The sequence below is a fragment of the Moschus berezovskii genome, chromosome 17 (assembly GCF_049115385.1).
Source record: "Moschus berezovskii isolate FMDL1 chromosome 17, NW_MosBer_1.0, whole genome shotgun sequence".
NCBI classification, from domain to species: domain Eukaryota; kingdom Metazoa; phylum Chordata; class Mammalia; order Artiodactyla; family Moschidae; genus Moschus; species Moschus berezovskii.
In genome coordinates, this window is record NC_142476.1 from 36,366,194 (window position 1) to 36,389,181 (window position 22,988).

At 37.4% G+C, this 22,988-nt stretch overlaps 1 protein-coding gene across 2 annotated transcripts in view; it reads right to left on the minus strand.

The window, feature by feature from the left end:
* Window positions 1-22,988, minus strand: part of RABGAP1L (RAB GTPase activating protein 1 like) — a 729,399-nt gene that overhangs the window by 290,364 nt on the left and 416,047 nt on the right. For both annotated transcript variants that reach the window (XM_055419205.2, XM_088845319.1), the window contains one exon: window positions 21,255-21,368. In XM_055419205.2, the coding sequence (XP_055275180.1) occupies window positions 21,255-21,368 (114 nt within the window). The remainder of the gene's footprint in view (window positions 1-21,254; window positions 21,369-22,988) is intronic.

The window sequence follows — 22,988 nt, forward strand, 5'->3', positions numbered from 1 at the left end:
TTTTGTTGTTTTCCTCTATTTCTTTGCATTGATCACTGAGGAAGGCTTTCTTATCTCTCCTTGCTATTCTTTAGAACTCTGCATTCAGATGCTTATATCTTTCCTTTTTCCTTTGCTTTTTGCTTCTCTTCTTTTCACAGCTATTTGTAAGGCCTCCTCAGACAGCCATTTTGCTCTTTTGCATTTCTTTTCCATGGGGATGGTCTTGGTCCCTGTCTCCTGTACAATGTCACGAACCTCCGTCCAGAATTCATCAGGCACTCTATCTATCAGATCTAGTCCCTTAAATCTATTCCTCACTTCCACTGTATAATCATAAAGGATTTGATTTAGGTCATACCTGAATGGTCTAGTGGTTTTCCCTGCTTTCTTCAATTTAAGTCTGAATTTGGCAATAAGGAGTTCATGATCTGAGCCACAGTCAGCTCCTGGAGAGAGGGTAATTAACCTGGGCAAGGTCAAACAATTAATGCCAGGATTTGAACCCAAATCTTCTCAAATACAGAGCCTATATACATTATACCTTTATCAATCACTGCTAGAGACTGTGTTCTCTCAGAATTCATATGTTGAATCCCCAAAGTAAAGGTTACTTCGAGGTGGGGCCATTTAGAGTTGACTAGGTCCTGAGGTAGAGCTCTCATGAATGGTACTACTGTTCTTATGAAGAAGATTCAAGAGCAATCCCTCACCTCCTCTGCCACTTGTGGACACAGCAAGGAGATGGCCATCTATGAACCAGGAAGTGAGTCCTCACCAGACACTGAAAACTGCCAGCACTGTGACCAAGGCTTCCCCGCCTCAAGGACTCTGAGTAGTAAATGTTTGTCGTTTAAGCCCCCCAGTGAGTGGTGTTCCTGTAATAGTAACAGGCTAAGACATTCACTTAAACTGTGTGCAGAGTTATTCTTCTTAGACATTTATGTGTTTGGATCCACGTACGATAAGAGGGTCCATCTTCTGATTTGCCTTGGGGTTCAATAGACATGGAAAATCAGATTGCATACTCTCAAGAAAAAAGAAAAAAGACAGTCTGATCAAGGACAGCTTAATATTTTTCAGTCCATAACTTCTGGGTTTAGGGAAGGAGAAGTTTTAATTTCTTTATGTAATATGCATGCTTATTAACATACTGACTACAAGCTAAAACTTAGACATGAAAACATAGATAGTTGTTAAAGCTTAATCATGTTGGTGTTAACACCTACATATAATTTAAGCTCTCCTTATTAAAATCAGTATAGTGGGGGAAGGAGAGGTTGGGAAAAATTGAGAGAGTAGCATTGGAATATATATACTACCATGTGTGAAACAGCTAGCTAGTGGGAAGGTGCTGTATAACACAAGGAGCTCAGCCTGGTGCTCAGTGATGACCAGAGGAATGGGATGGGGAGTGCAGTGGGAGAGAGGCTCAAGAGGAAGGAGATGTACATATACTTATGGCTGTTTCACACTACGGTATAGCAGAAACCAACACAACATTGTAAAGTTAATTATCCTCCAATTCAAAATAAATTCTTAAAAATTAATAGAAAAAAATTAATATGGAAAACACTTGATTTTTTTTTTGCCTTGTGAATAACTGTTATGCAGATAGAGATGCTAACTTTGAAAATAATTTTCCACAGGGTACTGATTTTCTTTGCCAATCCAAAATACACAATAACCACTACTGTTCTTGAATTATTTTAAAATCCTTAAGGAAAGTTTTTGGTCTTAGAGCTAGACTGTCTAAAGCCTTATCGACAACCTGTTTTTCCCCAAACACTCCCATTCACATGTCTTCATCAGACTGATACAGAAAATATAGAATGGTGTTTCTCTTTTGTCTCAGAAATGCGCAACATACTGCACTATTTTATCAAACAATCACACTTACAGATAGAGATGAAGGAAGTTCAGACTCACAGGAAGAATGAAATCAGATGCTCTTTAACAGACAGAAAGGTTGCTATGTGGGCATGCAAAAAGGAATTAATCTTCTAAAACAATCCCATTCAGCTTCTTGATACTACTAAAGTACTGATGTAGTTGCTGACTTAATGGCTATCAATAGACAGTAGTTAAGTTTATTGGTTTTAACCATGACATGTTAAGTGTTTCTCTAAATTCTAACCTAAATATTGAATTGTCTCACAATACAGCTCTGAGAACAGGAAATACTAACTCAGATTTCCCCCACTTTAATAGGAGCTTGACATTTACGTAAAGCAATTTTTCATTTATTAATATTAGATAAACTGTTAAATCTATCACTACAATGGACTTCTGCCAACATGAGACCAAAACAAACAGATAAACAAATCAGCCTTTGAATTATTGCTCAGTAGCCCTTAAATGAGTATGTTAGGGAGAAAACCCAAATATAAAATATGTAGAATAAATTCACTTACAAACTAAAAAGAGATCTGATCTCACACAATCTGAGAGACAAAAAAAGAGATACCAAAGAAATACTATTTTAAGTAATGCTACAATAAGCTAAATGAAAAGAGGTCACAAAGTGACAAGAATCATTAAAACACATGGTTGTCTAAAAGTAGAATAACATTTAAAGAAAAGATTACTTAATATAGCACAAGAATATAAGTGGCTTTTCAAATAATTCTTTAGCATTAATTTTTCAAACAAATAACCAGTAACATTTATTAATAACTACTATTTTTCCAGATATTTGTGTTGTGGTGCTTAGATGATCAGTTGTATCCAACTCTTTGCAACCCCATGGACTGAAGCCTGCCAGGCTCCTCTGTCCACGGGGATTCTCCAACAAGAATACTGGAGTGGATTGCCATGCCCTCCTCCAGGGGGTCTTCCCAACCCAGGGATCAAACCCAGGTTTCCCTCATTGCAGGCAGATTTTTTACCATCTGAGCTACCAGGGAAGCCCAATGGAGTGGGTAGCCTATCCCTTCTCCAGGGGATCGAACTGGGGTCTCCTGTTTTGCAGGAGGATTCTTTACCAGCTAAGCTACCCAGGATATGTAAGTTATTTATTTAACCCTTACAACAACCCTCTAAGCACTCTTAATATCCCCATTTTATAGAAGTAAAAACTGAGGGAAAGTAAAAGTAAATAACTTGTGCAAGGTCACCCAGTTAGGTAAGCAGCAGGCCAGAATTCAATCTCAGGCAGCTCCACTCTTCAAACTAAGACCTAGCTTCAGAGCCCAAGGCCTTAGCTACTGTCAGTATACAGTCTCTAGATCTCAATGACTGTTGACATATGTGGTACAGTTTATGTGAGCAAAAGAAAGACCTAATGATAAAACACAAATTTTTCTTTTTGCTATGTAATCAATGAATGTTCAGAAACAAATCACAGAGAGAGCTTTAGTTAAAGAAGAGGAATGCTAACACAAAGTTTAGGACATTGGTTGACTTTGGTGAGGGAACACCGAATCTAAGAACAGCACCTGGGAATATTCAAAGATATTGATAATGATATATTTCCTAAATTGTATGTTCAGGGATGCTGCTTCTATTATTGATTTTTCAAAATCATAAACACAAATTATTACTCACTTGAATATATGTTACATTTAATAATTTCTAATATTTGAATATATTTTAAAATATTTAATAATTTTAAAAATTTGATAAATTTTAAAAATATGATGTTTCATAATTTTAAAAATTTGATTAAAGTTTTAAAAAATGACTTATTAGTAACATTCCATTTCACTGAATGGAATACAGCACTGGTTTATGTTAAGATTTCAATTTGGGTGACGTCTCTAGAATATAAATTTATGAAAGACACACACTGAGCTGGAGTTTAATATAATGATTCAAATAGTAAAACAGACAACTAATGAAAACTACTTTTCTCGGAGAAAACTGTACATGTATGGCTGATTCTCATTACTTACCCTAGTTATGCTCCATGAAGTTTCTTCAAACACTGAATCAAGCAGATACTCAATTCCTATCCCTAGGGGATACAGTGTCTTAGGCTTCTGCAAGCCTCTGGTCACAATACTTTCAGCAACTGATCAATATACAGCCTTGTGTTACATGTGTTTCTACTTAAATACACCTTTTAAAATATTTATTGACTCATTAATGTTGAAATCATGGCCAACAGTGTTTCACTCATGCCTGAATGAAGTTGATCTCACACATGTATTTCCTCCACAAGGCACATCACAGCCTTCTGGTGCTTAGCAAAACAGGTAGCACTTCAGCACAACACGTGGGGAACACTTTAAACAGCAAAATCCCAACAACAAAATCACCAAAAGCACAAAAACAAGGTACTAACTACACTGCAAGAAAGACCCTGGTGTGTGGTATGAAAGCTGAAACAAGAAGGCAGAGCATTACCTAGCTGCATCTTAACGTGGCAGGTACTCACTCATCAAGAGACTCAGACATCCTGCACAGGCACATCAGTGAATGACTACAAAAGCACCAAAAGTATCAATTTTGAGGTTACAAACAAATCATAGCAAGTAGGTGAATCTGAAAATATGGAATCTATGAACAATGAGGATCGACTGTGTGTGTGCGTATTGATAACTATATTTATCCATGACTACATATCTTCTTGAAGTTACGTATCTTTTTGGACACACACATTTAAACACGCAGGCATATCCGAAATTAAGTTGAACTTGTTTATTTCTGAATAAGTCTACAAAAAGTTAATCAATACAAAGCATTGTTAATTAATAAAACCAATACTGTTATTGATTGGAATAATAAATTATTAGTAGTTTTATGAAGGACCACAAACATTAGACTAATCAAGTAAATGAAAACTTAATGTGAGTGTAGCCCCACACACAATTTGAAGTTTTAAAATTTGATTATAAATCAATATTTTATTAAAAATTTTCAGTACTCAATTTCCTGATCATATTCCTTTTCACGCAAACCTTTAGAATATTATCACTGACATGTTTTTATTTATTTCTTTACTATTCAGTACCAGTAGTCCACAGGAATGAACCATTCATTAACCACTATTTTCTGTGAAACTCAGCGTGTGTTTTACAATGAACTCAATACAGTTATTAGGTTATCAGATTAGCTGGAATCATAAAATTAGTCCCTAACTACAGTGACCAGGACAATAACTCTAAAATCATTTGTTGCTGGGTTAGAAAAAGCTTAATCAAAAGTTTTCTACTAGTGGATCTGAATGCCAAATACTTCAAATTTCAGCTCTGCCATTTACCAGAATTATTTCAATTCCCTAAGTTCCAATTCTTTTGAGGCAACAAATATTTATTGAGCAGATGTCTACTATGTGAAAGGGTGATCTAAGCAGTGAACAAAAAGGCCAAAAATCTTTGCTCTCATAAAATAAGCCATTTTAGTGGAAAAATCTAACAGCCTAAATAAATAAATACCAACATAGGAACAAAGATACACACATGTATGTCTGAAATTATTAAGCGCAGTGGGAAAAAGTAAAGCAGGGAAAAGGGCTAAGAAGTGCTGGGTCAAGAGGAGATTGCAATTTTAAGCCAGGTGGTTAGGGCAGGCCATACCGAGAAAATTAACACTTGAGCAGGAAGTGGAAAGAGGTGAAATAGCAAGCCACATAGATCTCTGGGAGAAGACTGTTCCAAGCAGAGGGGATAGCCAGTGCAAGGACTCCAGTGTGTGAGCAAAGCTGGCATGTATGGCTGGGGCAAAATGCATGATGGAAAGAATACTAATACATGAAATTCACAGCCCTGTAAACCACTATAAAGACTTTGGTTTTTACAATGAATAGTATAGAAAGCCTCTGGAAGCAGAAAGATCAGGTACATAATTATAGCTTAGACCAGGGTAGCTGCTGTGGAGATAGTGATTAAACAGTCAGGTCCTGCGTATATTCTGAAAACAGAGCCAAAAAGGCTTTCTAAAGGACAGGTGTGTGGTATTGGGAAAGGAAGTCATGCACGGCCTGTTGACCTTTGCATGGTTCTAAAAGCACCATAGGCCTGGAACGCTTCCACATGTGGAAATAAGGAGCCCTCACAACTTGTGCTGAGCTTACTGTCTTGTTTGGGAGTATCTTTTCCTTTTCTAGCTTGATGTGTACTTCATTGTTCTGCTGAACTGTGTGTCTGTGTCATACGGCACCTGACCAACCCCACCATTATTATCTACAGTCTCAGTGAGGATGCAACGTGGCCCATCCCTGCAGCACAGACCATCTCCCTACAACAGTACGGTAGGACTCGCTCACCTCAGGGGGCTGACACTCACTGAAGCACCATAGGCTTCAGTCACTGCTGAAGCTGACTTTGTTCTCTTTTCTGTGAGAGTAATGCATTGCTCCTCCCAATGCCTGTGTGAGTCGTATCTTTCTTAGTAACCCCAACATCTGTAAAACACGCAGTGGGTTGACATCCTGGGGCTGCTGCCCCTGATGGGTAGGGAATGGTTGCTGCTATTTTAACAAGCAGTGTAAGATAAAGAAAGGAGAGTCAAGGATGATTCAAGGTTTCTAGCTGAGTACCTGGAGTTACTACTAACTGAGACAGAAAAGACTATGATGATTCTTTCTGATATGGAATACATTTGTTTTCTGACCAGATCACTTTCAGAGCAGATACAGGTGAAATCCTGACTGATATAAGTTTACGACAGAGATGAAGAAGAACTGGTTACAGCAAGTATAGACAAATCTTCTGAGGACTTTTGTGATAAAGTGGAACAGATGTTTTCATCTATAACACAAAGGTAAATATAGAAACCAAATAAGTTTATTTGAGAATTAAACAGAGTGCCCAGTATATAGTGAAGTGCTGAATAAATGGTAGCAATGACAAGCTGACATCAAGACAGATTATTATGCCCTCTTCCCAAATATCTTATTTGAGCCATCTTCAGAATGAATGTGAAGCTATCTGAAAGGAGTCTTCAGTTCAGTTCAGTCACTCAGTCGTGTCCGACTCTTTGCGACCCCATGAATCACAGCACGCCAGGCCTCCCTGTCCATCACCAACTCCCGGAGTTCACTCAAACTCATGTCCACAGAGTCGGTGATGCCATCCAGCCATCTCATTCTCGACTGTCCCCTTCTCCTCCCACCCCCAACCTTTCCCAGCATCAGTCTTTTCCAGTGAGTCAACTCGTCGCATGAGGTGGCCAAAGTATTTCAGTTTCAGCTTTAGCATCAGTCCTTCCAATGAACACCCAGGATTGATCTCCTCTAGAATGGACTGGTTGGATCTCCTTGCAGTCCAAGGGATTCTCAAGAGTCTTCTCCAGCACAACAGTTCAAAAGCATCAATTCTTCGGAGATCAGCTTTCTTCACAGTCCAACTCTCACATCCATACATGACCACGGGAAAAACCATAGCCTTTACTAGGCGGACTTTTGTTGGCAAAGTAATGTCTCTGTTTTTTAATATACTGTCTAGGTTGGTCATAACTTTCCTTCCAAGGAGTAAGCGTCTTTTAATTTCATGGCTGCAATCAGCATCTGCAGTGATTTTGGAGCCCCCAAAAAATAAAGTCTGACACTGTTTCCACTGTTTCCCCATATATTTCCCATGAAGTGATGGGATCAGATGCCATGATCTTTGTTTTTCTAAATGTTGAGCTTCAAGCCAACCTCTTCACTCTCCTCTTTTACTTTCATCAAGAGGCTTTTGAGTTCCTCTTCACTTTCTGACATAAGGGTGGTGTCATCTGCATATCCGAGGTTATTGATATTTCTCCCAGCAACCTTGATTCCAGCTTGTTCTTCTTCCAGCCCAGCATTCCTCATGATGTACTCACTACTAAAATTCTTATGGATTCTTAGGTTCACTGACTTCTTGAGAATGATCAGTTTTCTATAGATGCCCCCCTCAAAAAATGTACGAGTTTGTTTAGATACATAAGTTGTACCTTTTTTTTTTCACTCTTTGAAGCCAGATATGCCAATGTAAGTCTACTATATCTTCATAAACTCTCACAAGTAAAACTCAGGAAAGACAGAAAGGATAATAAAATTCATCTGTAAAACATCATTATTCTACCCATTTACTTCCTGATGCCATTAGGGAGAGAAAGACACAGAGAAGGGTAAGCTGGCATGGAATATCAGACCCTAACCAGGATGACAAGACCATCCATGTGGGGAAGTGTTAGCTGACAAGGTGAGTACATGCAGGGTGACATTCTGGCACAGGTGTTAAGAGCCTGAACATGGTAAAGAGGCTCTCTGTGCAAGAGAGAAGTGACAGCAGCAAGGGGAGATTGGTCACACAGCAATGTTGATCTAATGGAGTAATATTTTAAGGATAATGGGAGCTGGGTTTCTCATTGTCAGAGAAGGGAATACAAATGCAGGACACTAGAATTAATCCTCTGGTGCTGGACTGAAGTTGGAAGTATTTCTATGAATTCATGGTTTTCAATACATATAAACCAATATAAAAACAAATGTGGGCAGTATACATCATCCAAAAAAAAAAAAGGGCAAAGTAAGGATCTCCAAAAATGCGCTTCTCCTTAACAAGAAAAATGGCAGAAACTGTATAATCAATTTTTTCAGAGCTCTGGATAGCAACCTGAGGGACATTTATTCCAGAAAAGCAACTGAATTTTGGTAAGAGCAAGGAACTCTGTGACATTTTTAACTCGCCATAGTTCTATCCTCTGCTCCATAGCAACATGACGACCTTGAAAACTAACAGCTTGCATTCTGCAGTGAAAACAAGCAGCCTGGCAGCCACCAGAGGGAGCAAAATGGGACTAGAGCTTCCCGTAAAGACCCACTCTCAGAAAATTATCATTATTTGACTTGTCTACTGATTCCCCAAAGAGTCTACCTGCAAGGTTCACTCAGAATGAAAGCCTTTTCCCCAGGGGCATTTGTCAAAAACAATTACAGACAGGTTAAACATGGCGACTGCCTAAGGTGATAGATGAAAGTTGGACAAGAGACTAATCAAAAGGCTTAAAGGTAAAGCTTGGAAACAAGATGTCCATAAGGGCTATGAAAGACTCAGATATAATTCTGAGAATTTATACGGCCATATATTAAAAAGCAGAGACACTACTTTGCCAACCAAGGTCTGTCTAGTCAAGGGTATGGTTTTTCCAGTGATCATGTATGGATGTGAGAGTTGGACTGTGAAGAAAGCTGATAGCCGAAGAATTGATGCTTTTGAACTGTGGTGCTGGAGAAGACTCTTGAGAGTCCCTTGGACTGCAAGGAGATCCAACCAGTCCATTCTAAAGGAGATCAATCCTGGGTGTTCATTGGAAGGACTGATGCTAAAGCTGAAACTCCAATACTTTGGCCACCTCATGCGACGAGTTGACTCACTGGAAAAGACTCTGATGCTGGGAAGGACTGGGGGCGGGAGGAGAAGGGGACGACAAAGAATGAGATGGCTGGATGGCATCACCGACTCTATGGACATGAGTTTGAGTGAACTCTGGGAGTCGGTGATGGACAGGGAGGCCTGGCGTGCTGTGATTCATGGGGTCGCAAAGAGTCGGACACGACTGAGTGACTGAACTGAACTGACTGATCTATGCATAAGGTTTTAGAGATGCCCAAAGCTTTGTGTATGCTTTAGGAAAGGCTTGAGATGGTTTTAAAATCTCGCCTCTGGCTATCTGTGAGATTCTGCACAAGTAGAAAGTCAACTGACTGACTGAGTACTGAAGACATACCTAAATACATACACAGCCCCACGGCAAAGACTGAGAAACTTATGGTTATAGGCATTTAAGGAAATCTCTGTCTAAACACTAGCTAATCACCAAGTGGAGACTTCAGTGACCACAAATGACAAAAAATATAGACTTCACAGAATTAATGCAAAAAAGTTACCAACCAAACCACATTAACAAACAACAATAAAAGTTGTCAAACCCACAGAGACAGAAAGTTCAATGATTGTCAAGGGCTGAGAGCAGAGATAACGAAGAGAGACTTGTAATGAATACAGGATTTTTTTTTGGAGTGATGCAAACATTCTAGAATCAAATAGTGGTGATGTTTTCATAACCTCTTAAATATACTAAAAACCACTAACCTGGTTCACTTACTCAAAGTGGTAAATTTTATGGAATGTGAATTATATCTCAATAAAAATGTATGTTTGTGTGCATACACATGCTTATGTATGTCTATATGTATATTTCCCAGCCCTGTTCACTGTGGTGACTTGTGAGAAATGACATCCTAAAGCAATGAATACACCTAGCAGATCTTGGTTTCTTACCATTTTTGACTAAAGAATACAGGGCTCCTTGGAGAAATGGCTAATTGTAGAACTAGGGCAGAGAAAAAAATCTTGGGACATCTTTTTGAGGCAGAAAGAAAGGCAATGCTCTAAGAATGACAGAGTACATCTATCACTTGAAGGTCTTAAAAGTCTCCTGTTGTCTAATTGGGGACAATCAGAGCACCAAAACAAATAATACTAGTAAGAGAATATAATCCCCTGAATAAAATGAAGATTCACGAGTCCAAGTGACTACAGTAAGTAATAAATAAATGGAAAGTCTGATAAGGAATGAGATATTTACATAGCTACAAATTGTGTCACACAAAATACTTACCAATTACAAAGGCAAAAAGAGTAACTTCATATCAGAGAAGCCTGGTAAACAGTATCTTATTGATACAATCAAGGTAAAAATGGGGAAGCACCCATACCTGTGTGCTACCTGGGAGAAAGAAGCAAGAGCAGAGACTTCCTTCTGTGTTATTTCTGCCAAAAATGTATAACCGAGATCTAACCATGAGGAAAAAACAGGCAAATGAAACTGAGGGACATTCGAAAAAATGACTGGTCTGTAATCTTCAGGTCAATAAAGTGAAGGAAAGAGTGAGAAATGGTTCTAGACAGAAGGAAATCAAGAAGGCAAGACAATCGAAGGAAATATGTAATTCTAAACTAGATTCCTTCTCTATACAGGATAATATTTAGATAATTAGTGAAACCTTAATAAAGACTAAGGCTTAGGTGGTAGCAATACAGCAGTGTTTGCTTTTCTGATTTGGATGCTGTATTCAAGTCATGTGGGAGAATATTCTTGCTTGTTAGAAAACACCTAGCATATTTGGGAGTGATGTCACATCATGTTGGAGAATCACTCTCAAATAGTACAGGAAAATAAAATTCTGTACCTGCAACTTTCTTCTAAGTTTGGGATTGTTTAAAAAATATAGAGAGAAATACGGAAATACACATATATATATAAATAAATTTGACAGGATCATTTTTGCCTTGATTCTAATAAAAAAAAAACTTGGAGCTTAACAAAAGATTTTATTAAGTTTTTCCTATATGCTGATAAAAAGGGAATATCAACATAAGTTCTAAAAATAAATTCAGTGATATGAAATCATCTAAACACTGGTGACGATAAATGTAGAAGGCTAGATGTCTCACAAATATTCACTCACAAAGCAATTTTCTTATCTAACATAGTTGGCAAGATTCCTAGATTTAAATTTCCTTTTATATAACACTTTAAAAAAAGCCCTTGGCAACAACTTAAAAGTGAACTGATATAACCTTTTGTTTTTAAGGAAATGTAAAGTAACTGCCTTATCCTAAAAAAAAAAAAATTTATGTCCTTGTTATAAGAAACTACTGTATGATTATGGTAAATTACTCGGAGGGTTAATACTCTTGATTTTTAAAAAATGGTACATAAAGGACATCAAAAGGAGGAAGGAACTCTACAAAATAAAGAAAAGCAGCAGCCATGTTCTGAAGAAGTTTAACCTGAACAGTCGTTATAAATAAAATTGCAGAAGGAAATGGTAGAAATGGAGAGCTTTTTCAGAGTTTATGTACATTAAATTTTCATCTGAAATATCAGTGTGGTGACCATGAAAATACACCTTTCAGATCTCCAACATCAGGGAACATATTGACCATGGGTCCCAAGTGGTTGCACCAAGATCACACTTGCCATGGGCTACTCCCAATTAATGACTGGGCAATGCAAGAACCCAAAGGCAGGCCGGTTTCTTGGAAAAGTGGGAGCTCACAGGCCACCCCAGTGGCTTTGCCAAACTTTCCTTAAAAGTGTACTACATCCAAGACACTTCCATCTGACCCTCTTCCCTTCCTCTCTTCTTTCGGGGTCAGACCAGCATGGTTCACCCAGCTTCCTTCCCATTTTCTCTTACAAGCACTTCCCCTAATACATTTTTTACACATTTAATCTTGTCTGGATGATAGGCTTCCTATAGGACATGAAAAAACACAGTCAGTTGCATCACGTCAAGACTGCTGAGTCAACTATATTAACACCAGATAACCAGTACTGACTGCGCTCAGCAAGCAGGGACAAAGAAAAAGAAAATGTCAGAGACAGCCTCTTCCCTCCAAGGCTGACCACACTGCAGAAAAGGCATAAATGAAACTCATCAGATAATGTTCAAAATATAATCCATAATAACCTAAATTGTGCAAGAGTATTTTTAATCTCTAAATCACTGTGGGTAGAAGTGGGTAGGACAAGCTTCACAAGGGAAGTGGGCAACTAAGAATTGGACAGATGGGAAGGAGGAGGAGAGCAATTCAGATTCACACCCTTCCAAGGTCTTTAAGACATGCGAGAAGAGGTCTGGTTAAGGAGGATGCTTCAGAGTTATAAAGACACTGCCAACTGCATAACAGTTAGTAAACAGGAAGGAAGTGCCCATAATTCTATAGCTAACTAACTCAGAAATAACTGAAGAGTTTATTACTTAGGATATTTAAGGCATCTGAATCTGGTATAGAAACACACCTCTATTGTGAGAAAAATAATAAATTCAGTAGGTACCACGATTAGCATTTTAATTGAAGGTTGTTGTGTATGTCTTTGCAGGCTAGTTTTGTTTTTTCCTTTTCTATTTTAAAAAGTAACCTTACTTTTCTCCTTTTCCTCAAAGAGTAATCTTTTCTTAAAAGACTGCCTATAATCAAACCCTAGATATACTCTAATCCCTGTATTCTAATTTTGTACATTTTTATTATCCTCATAATCCCACCATTTCTCTTCTTTATTCTAATAATGGTGTGACGGCTTCAATTAGCCTTTCAGTTGAAAGACTACAGGCTCCACAGAAACTACAAAGCTATTTCAAGAAAAGCTCTTATGCGCTTATGCATATAAAGAAATTTTAAGAACCTCTTCAAGAGCATTACAAATCTCTCCTTCTCTTTCCAGGACTCCAGCTTCACAAACCTGACCTTTTCATTGTTACAGTTTCAGAAGAAAACTCCATATTTAAAATAACAGTATGTCTTCCCAGTTGAGCTTTGACTCATAGAAAGTCTATCCTATTAATATGTGTATTAAAGAGAAAAAAACCCCAAACATTCTTAATGTATGACTTTAATGATACTAACAAATATAAAAAATATTTTTAAAATATTTACGCAAAAGGTAAGCATGAAGTTAACCCCCAGCCACACACACATATACACAAGTGAAGCTTTTCAACTTTACATTCCCAAGATTTCTTTTTATGTGTATGTATATGTGTAAGCATGCACCTGATGTTCTGAATAGCTACAAACATAATTGTCCTTCCATAAAAGAAGCAGAAATAGCCAATTCTTCTAAAATTTGAAATGAATGATTTAAAGGAGGAGGGGAAAATTAAACAAGCTCTTACTCTGAGAGATTCAGTTCAGTTAAGTTCAGTTCAGTCGCTCAGTCGGGTCCGACTCTTTGCGACCCCATGATACACAGCACGCCAGGCCTCCCTGTCCATCACCAACTCCCGGAGTTCACTCAAACTCATGTCCATTGAGTCGGTGATGTCATCCAGCCATCTCATCCTCTGTCGTCCCCTTCTCCTCCTGCCCTCAATCCCTCCCAGCATCAGAGTCTTTTCCAATGAGTCAACTCTTTGCATGAAGTGGCCAAAGTATTGGAGTTTCAGCTTTAGCATCAGTCCTTCCAGTGAACAACCAGGACTGATCTCCTGTAGGATGGACTGGTCAGATCTCCTTGTAGTCCAAGGGACTCTCAAGAGTCTTCTCCAACACTACAGTTCAAAAGTATCAATTCAAATGCATTCTTTTTGATGGCTGAGAAAAGTTTTAATGAGGTGGATGAAATTGGAGCCAATTATACAGAGTGAAGTAAGCCAGAAAGAAGAACATCAATACCGTATATTAACGCATATATATGGAATTTAGAAAAATGGTAACCTGAACCCTGTATAAGAGACTGCAAAAGAGACATAGGCATTTAGAACAGTCTTTGGGACTCTGTGGGAGAGGGTGAAGGTGGAATGATTGGAGAGAATGGAATTGTAGCATGTATATTATCATAAGTGACCAGTCCAGGTTCGACGCATAAATTTTCCTCTGTTCAAAAAAAAAAAGAAACAAAAGTATCAGTTCTTTGGCATTCAGCTTTCTTCACAATCCAACTCTTGCATCCATACATGACCACTGGAAAAACCACAGCCTTGACTAGACGGACCTTAGTTGGCAAAGTAATGTCTCTGCTTTTTAATATGCTATCTAGGTTGGTCATAATTAAGTGTTCAGTTCAGTTCAGTTGCTCAGTCGTGTCCGACTCTCCGCGACCCCATGAATCATAGCACGCCAGGCCCCCCTGTCCATCACCAACTCCCGGAGTACACTCAAACTCATGTCCATTGAGTCGGTGATGCCATCCAGCCATCTCATTCTCCGTCGTCCCCTTCTCCTCCTGCCCCCAACCTTTCCCAGCATCAGAGTCTTTTCCACTGAGTCAACTCGTCACATGAGGTGGCCAAAGTATTGCAGTTTCAGCTTTAGCATCAGTCCCTCCAATGAACATCCAGGATTGATCTCCTTTAGAATGGACTGGTTGGATCTCCTTGCAGTATAAGGGACTCTCAAGAGTCTTCTCCAACACCACAGTTCAAAAGCATCGATTCTTTGGCGATCAGCTTTCTTCACAGTCCAACTCTCACATCCATACATGACCACGGGAAAAACCATTGCCTTGACTAGACGGACCTTGGTTGGCAAAGTAATGTCTCTGCTTTTTAATATACTATCAAGGTTGGTCATAGGAAAAGGTGTACGTCAAGGTTGTATATTGTCACCTTGCTTATTTAACTTATATGCAGAGTACATCATGAGGAACGCTGGGCTGGAAGAAGCACAAGCTGGAATCAAGATTGCTGGGAGAAATATCAATAACCTCAGATATGCAGATGACACTACCCTTATGGCAGAAAGTGAAGAGGAACTCAAAAGCCTCTTGATGAAAGTGAAAGAGGAGAGTGAAAAGGTTGGCTTGAAGCTCAACATTCAGAAAACAAAGATCATGGCATCTGGTCCCATCACTTCATGGGAAATAGATGGAAAAACAGTGGAAACAGTGTCAGACTTTATTTTTTTGGGCTCCAAAGTCACTGCAGATGCTGATTGCAGCCACGAAATTAAAAGACGCTTGCTCCTTGGAAGAAAAGTTATAGCAATATGATAATCTACTATTCCCCTGTAAACAAGATCATCAGTGAGTTTCCCCCTCCTCCAGAAACCCTGAAACTAATAACTAACAATATGTCTACTGAAAAGTTTGAGGAATACATTATAAAGGTTTGATCTCTCATATTTCCTCACAGGAGCTATGTAATACCTTAGAGAAAGGGAAATTTGTGCAAAAGTGCCTATAATAATACTAAGAATAGCTCAGCAGAGATTTTCAGGGTTTGCACACTGTCAGGTACACAAAAATTAAAGGTAGGGCCAATCAAAGAGGAAGGTAATACCTCAGACATTTAGTTGAGATCCGGGACGATCCCAACCCTCCAAGCAAAAAAATAAAGTCAAAACCGGCTCAAATGGATACAGCATACTCCATCTTCTTACCAGAGGAATACTGAATCTGCTCTGGAATAAAAATAACATCATCCAAAGCCTTTATACTTTTTCATACACAAGACCCAGAATTCTATTAAATATGATTGAGTAGGCAAAAAATGTGAGTGAATAAACAAAAATCAAGAGAAAACAGGATTACATTCATGTAAAGTAAAAGTGAAAGTCACTCAGTTGTGTCTGACTCTTTGTGACCCTACGGACTATACAGTCCATGGAATTCTCTAGGCCAGAATACTGGAGTGGGTTGTCTTTCCCTTCTCCAGGTCATCTTCCCAAACCAGGGATTGAACCCAGGTCGCCCACATTGCAGGCCAATTCTTTACCAGCTGAGCCATAATACATTCATAGGTGATCAGATACTAGATTTTATCAGACCTGGACTTTAAAATAACTGTGATTAATCTGTTCAAGAAAATGAAAGTGAAAAAAAGTAATATCACCAAGGAACTGGAATCTACTTTAAAATGGAAATTCTAGAACTGAAAAATAAAACAACATTAATCAAGAATTTAATAGATTGGAGTAAGGATGACAGCAGGCTATAATGTGGTCAGAAAATGTCATTCAAACTAGGGATCATTCAGGAACCCCAAGGAAGGGAGATGCATTACAAGTAGTCAAATAGGTACAAAACTGTATTGAAAGTACTATCAATTCTGTAACAACTCATCCCTACAGTAACAGTTCAGTTCAGTCGCTCAGTCGTGTCCGACTCTTTGTGACTCAGTTCGTGTCTGACCCCATGAACCGCAGCACGCCAGGCCTCCCTGTCCATCACCAACTCCCAGAGTCCACCCAAAACCATGTCCATCGAGTTGGTGATGCCATCCAACCATCTCATCCTCCATCGTCCCCTTCTCCTCCTGCCCTCAATCTTCAATCTTCAATCAATCCCCCATAAATCAAGAAAATAATATAAAAAATATATAATTGTATCTACCTTCACAAGAGTCTGTAAAAATCATGTATCAGATCATTCATCATTTTGGTATCAAAATAACTCCTGAAATGCTTTAGTTCTTATATTAAATCCACCTCATTTTTGAGAAAAAATATTTGCTGCAACAGGGGTTACATTTATTTTTGTCCTTCTACAAACCATTATACTATCAAATTATTAACCCAGATGAACAGAGGTATGATTTCTCTGTAATATGCTCAATCCCTTCCTTTAATTCACAGCATCAGCCTCTTGTATATAAATCAGTTTGCTGGAATCAGAAAATTTGAAAAAGCAACATGCCTCAAATTAGACTGCACAAGAGTCACTTCAGTCTAATCTGTTGTGAACAATGTTTTAGCTAATTACTATGGCTGACTTGTCTTAGGTCTAATAAAGAGATGTATATCTAGAAGTAAATCACTAAATGCGCTACATTTCATGCGTGCATGAAACACACTCCCAAACCCAGTAACAGAAAGCAAGGTAAAGATTTCAAAGTAAAATCACACCCATTTATAGTCCTGGTATTGACAAACAGACCTGGGACCTAATACAGGAATTATTAGTAACTGTTCGATTCCTCATTCAATGTATCATATTTCAGAAAAAAAAATTCAAGCAAACTGTAATAAGAATAATCTTATCACACTCCATGCTCTTACTGAGGAAGAAATTTAAGAAGTGATTTTCCCAAAGTCTTAAATCTGCCTACAGGAAGAATAAGACCAGAACCGGATCTCTTAATGTTTAGTCCTTCAAACTATGCCAAACTGTCTCCCAACTAAAACCAGATTTTACATCATATGTAAATTAGAAAAGTGCTAAAGATACTTGGGGAGACTGTATCTTCTTTCTCCTTTAAAGGACACTATTTAAAAATATGTTATTGACATAATTAATAGGAAAGAAAGGAGGGAGAGAAGGGAGAAAAAAGGGAGGGGAGGAGAGGGAAAGGAGGGGAAGGGTGCCAAAACCTTCTCGTTTCCAGAATCTTATGAATCCTATTATACTTCATTCCACTTCCACACATAAATTTATGACAACTGAAGAATCTTTGAACCTTTTCGATTTCCTCCTACTCTGAAAAAGATATTAAGAGTCAAAAACTAAAATTGACAGGGCCATTAAAACATGACAGTGAGTTTTTAACAGTATTCCCTCTAATCTGACAGTTCAGATCATTCCTCATTTCATCAGAGTCACTGAAAACTTTTAAACTACAAAGTCAGACTGTATCCTTGAAACTAGAGTTGATTTCTACACTTATTCTAACTGAAGTTCCCTTAATAATTTGTCTCTCAATTTAAGAGCACAGCATATTATATTTCTAGAACAGATTTCATTGATGAGTTGTCAGAAATAAATGAGGTGGTATATGTGAAAGTACTCTGTAAATTTGAATTTATTATAACACCTGGAAGGTATTGTGTGAAAAAAAAAGTCTATAAATGTGTTGCTTATGTGAATACCATTATAGTGGTAAATCATTAAATGCATTTTTTTCCCTTTACAATCAAGAGTAAGACAAGGATGTCTACTATCATTACTTCATTTTAACACTATAATAGAGGTTCGGGTCAGTACAATAAGACAAAACTTATTAAGGGGAAAAAAAAGAATAAGAATGGCTTGCTGCTGCTGCTGCTGCTGAGTCACTTCAGTCGTGTCCGACTCTGTGTGACCCCATAGACGGCAGCCCACCAGGCTCCGCCGTCCCTAGGATTCTCCAGGCAAGAACACTGGAGTGGGTTGCCGTTTCCTTCTCCAATGTGTGAAAGTGAAAAGTGAAAGTGAAGTCGCTCAGTCATGTCTGACTCCTAGCGATCCCATGGACTGCAGCCTACCAGGCTCCTCTGTCCATGGGATTTTCTAGGCAAGAGTACTGGAGTGGCTTGCCATTGCCTTCTCCGAACAATGGCTTAAGAAGAAGCAAAATTGTCCTAATTTACAGACTGTATAACTAAATAGCTGATTTAATGCCAAGGTTTTATTAATGCTTATTCAGCTTTGTGCAAAGTATCCAGAATGGAAACTCAGTTTTATTGCTGACACTGTGAGGTATGATGTTAGATACTACTCTAGAAATAAAAATCATAGAATAGGTACATCATACTCAGTGACCTTAAAAGTCATACATGGCAGGATAAAGCTCATATGACTCAAACTAAATACAAAAAGCAAAGGAAAGTAGATGTACAAACTTGAGAAGAATATTTAATCTAAACTATTTGTGATTATCACCACCATCACAGGTTTTCCTGTATGAGGAATGGACTATTAAATAACAGCAGCTCAAGAGGGAAAGAAATAGTGTCAATTACAAAAGTGGTCCACAAGGCAGGACCCCAACAAATTATGGTTTCTCCAACATTTTCTCATATATTCATCTCTCCTCTCCTCCATTATCAAAGACACTTGAAAAGTTATGTTTGGGTAATATATATTTTAGTACAATATTAAAAGCTTTAGGAACTTTTATTTACTATCTTGAATTCTGAAATGTTTTTAATATTAATTTTTTTTTGTTTTCTACATTTTCATGAAATTCAGTGCAATTCAAGCTACTCAGCAATTATAATGTATCTTGGAGCTACATTTTCATAACATTTTTTACTCAGAAAGAGTTTAAAACTGTGTAATCATATTACAAGACACACACTGATAATCTAAAATGGCTACACAAGCTATGGGAATGTATAACAAATACTTTCTAGTGAATTCAAGGCTGGAGTATTATCCTTAATACAAAAGCAAGGGGTATCAACTACTTAAATGTACGAACTATTTAACTTTTATCTTTGTGTTTAGAAGTGTTTTGGATGTTTCCCCTCTAAATCTTACATAAGGAGGCACATACTGGTTTACTACAATGGAGCAAAACTATGAGGTAAAGGCTGCAAGCACATCAAGCCATCTGTTTTAGATATGTGAAAAAAGTATCTAGATTCAATCAGAGACAAATTGCAAGAAAAGTTACTGAATGGCTGAAAATATACTAAACTGTAGGAGAAAAACTCTGCTCCATATACCATAAACCAAACCTTTCTAAATAACTTAAGAGACTATATAAATTTTGAAATCTTCCTGATACAAGCCAGACACTAGCCTGTAAAATTTCAAAACTGGTAGAAAAAAATTTTAACAATTACATTTCCTTTTTACAAGCATATAATGAATATAAAATACATTTTTTGTGGTGTTTGATGGTTTGAGGCATTTTAAAGACTAGATGACATATCACCTTTCAGAAATCAGTACACTGTCAGACTTTAAGTTAGTAATACATTTCTAGCTCTAAATGATATATTCATATAAAAATAAGACTTCTGATCAGTATGTACATTTATAATCCTCCAATATAGCTACATCAAAAGAAAAGAAATGGGGGGAAAAGAAGACAAGATAGGAGTAGGCAGAAGGCTAAAACACAAACGTGCAAGAAGGATTTTAATCAAAGTGTAACATTTGCAGAACATAAATCCTACTTTGTTAGCACATGTAAGCACTGCTTTTATAAGTGCATTTTTTAAAAAAGTCAATATAAAATGATATTGATATGTGAGTATATTTCTATCTACTGACTAATCTTTGCTACTTAATACTTAACTAAAGGCTAAATTTGATAATTCAGAAACATGTAATCTGGCTTGAAAATTAGCCATGGTGTTTATTGTTTTTCCATATTATTACAAGATTTTTGTGTAGCTCACTATTCATTAACCATCTTTACTGGAATGGCAGCTAAGGACAAATACTGAATATACGCAAATACTGTCCCACACTTTGTAGGACATTTTAACTTTGAGGATAAAGGGCAAAACTTTTTTTAATGGAAATTTTGCAGTTTTGAGTCTCTGGCCTCAATTAGCATGGAAAATACAAGTTAATGATATAAAATGATTTGAAAAGTTATTCTGCATTTCTAACAGAACTTTGAGAAATTAATAATCTGATAACTATTCTCCACTAATAAAGTCTTTTTTTTTTTATTATTTAAGCAAGGCCTATTTACTGAAAATCAGGGAACAGTTTTCTTCCAGGTCTACTAATAATGAGAGAGAAGAACTGCACAAAGATGTGACAGAACTCAGAGGATATCAACAATATCAGAGAACCTGCCAGTATTCCAAAACAGGTGCCACACTGTTTCCTATTTTTGCCTGCTGTCAAAAATTGCAACAACTGCCACATTATCTTGTCAGATAGACAGTCTTCGAGAATCCTCTGAGCCTTCACTGCAGTAGCCTAAGAGGACCTTTCAGCTCCTTTCCTGTTAGCATCAAAGCCAAACTGAAATTAGACTATGCCCCCTCCCTCACAAGAAGGTACAGAGCACGCAACCCAAAAGTCACCTTCAGGACTCAGTATGAAGGATCTGGAAGTGTTAGTATAAAGGACAAACAATGGCACAGGGCAAATAAGAAATGCAGACAGAAAGAAAATCTAAAAAACTTTAAGATGCATTCCTAGAATATAGCCCTGAAAAGGTAGTTAGAAAAAAATAAGGCAGAGGGCCCTACCTTGCAGATCTTGTAGAGAGATTCTTGGCCATCTCCTCCCGTATCTTTGAAGTAATCGTGTGCAGGAAATGTACGATGAATATCTCGAGTAATAACACTCTCCTGGGCTGAGTCCTAAAAAAATAGTAGAGTTAGTCATTAACTTTTCTTAATTATGAAAAATAATATGTACATATTAAAACATTTCAGTTCAGTTCAGTTCAGTTCAGTCGCTCAGTCGTGTCCGACTCTCCACGACCCCATGAATCACAGCACGCCAGGCCTCCCTGTCCATCACCAACTCCCGGAGTACACTCAAACTCATGTCCACAGAGTCGGTGATACATTTCAAACAGCACAAAAAATATTTGCCACTTCCTTCATTAAAAAACAAAACACCTGCCTTCCTTCCCAGATGCCTAGTCCCATTCACCAGAGATATTATAAATACTACCGACAGTTTCTTTTGTGTCTTTCCACCCATTTATCTCTAGATGTGTGAATCCATGTTTACGTGAGGGGGAGAGGAGAGTGGGAAGTTGCATACACCCACAAACAGACATAAGCTCTCTGCTCTTTTCACTTAACAGGATAACTGATAGAATATTCTTTATTGGTACATGTAAATGTATTTAATTCTCTTTAAGAGCAACTATTAAAAAGAATGAGATACATCTGGATATAGACATACCACAATTTATTTAACATTTTCTCATCACTGATGTTTTGTATTTTTTCTATTTATATCACAAATACTATCACTAGAAATATTTCCATACAGACATATTCAAGACAGATTCCTAGAGGTGGAATTGCCAGGATACTGGATATATGCATTTTCATTTAAGGTATTTTCCCTTCAGAGTTGTTGCAGCACACACAATCCAAACAACCTTAGTGTCTGTGTCTCTCCACATCTGCCCCAAACCAAATATTATCTGACTTTTTAGAGAACCTGATATGTGAAAACTCAGACCATAGTCATTTAAAAAATACAAAATATTATCAATCTTTCCTCCCAATAGGTAAATCACCCAACTCATTTGCTTCAGAAAATACAAAGCCCCCAAACTAGCGTACTAAGATGACATACACTTTAAATATAAATCTAGAGGCTTTTCTTTTTCAGACAGATTTAGGATCTAAAAGTTCAAAACTGAGTAAGTTCTAAGCTTTATAAAAAATGATTAATCATTCACTTGATATTATTCTTCTCAATGTTTGTTTTATCTGTCTAAATGTCAAGAAAATAGAACGAGACTACTTCTAGCAACCCCAATAATGAAAATATTCTCCACAATTAAAGAAGCATCAATGATTACTAATGCAAATGAAAAGTGTTGTTTAATATCTTGTTTCCATATTTGAACAAATCCCCTCTTTCAGTTAAAATTAAGAAAAGAAAAAATGTTTAATATATGAGTTACTTTAATAAACGCTATTTCTCTTTCTTTTTTAGCGGAAAAGTATATAAGGAGGAGTAGCTGATGAGCTCTAAAGTTAAGCCAGTGCCTTCTCTTGCTGCCTTTTTCATTTCAGCTGCTATATCATGCTGGGTGGTAATTAGATCTTATATCATGTGGAGAAACAACTAAAACTGAAATGTTTCAAATCTGCCAACAAACACCAAACATATTATAAATCAGTCCAGAGGAAATTCTGATGGCTTATAGGAATGGAATGCTAAAGACAAATAAAAATGAAACTTTCAAAAAATTACCATACCTTAAATAAAAGGATACACAGAAAGTTTAC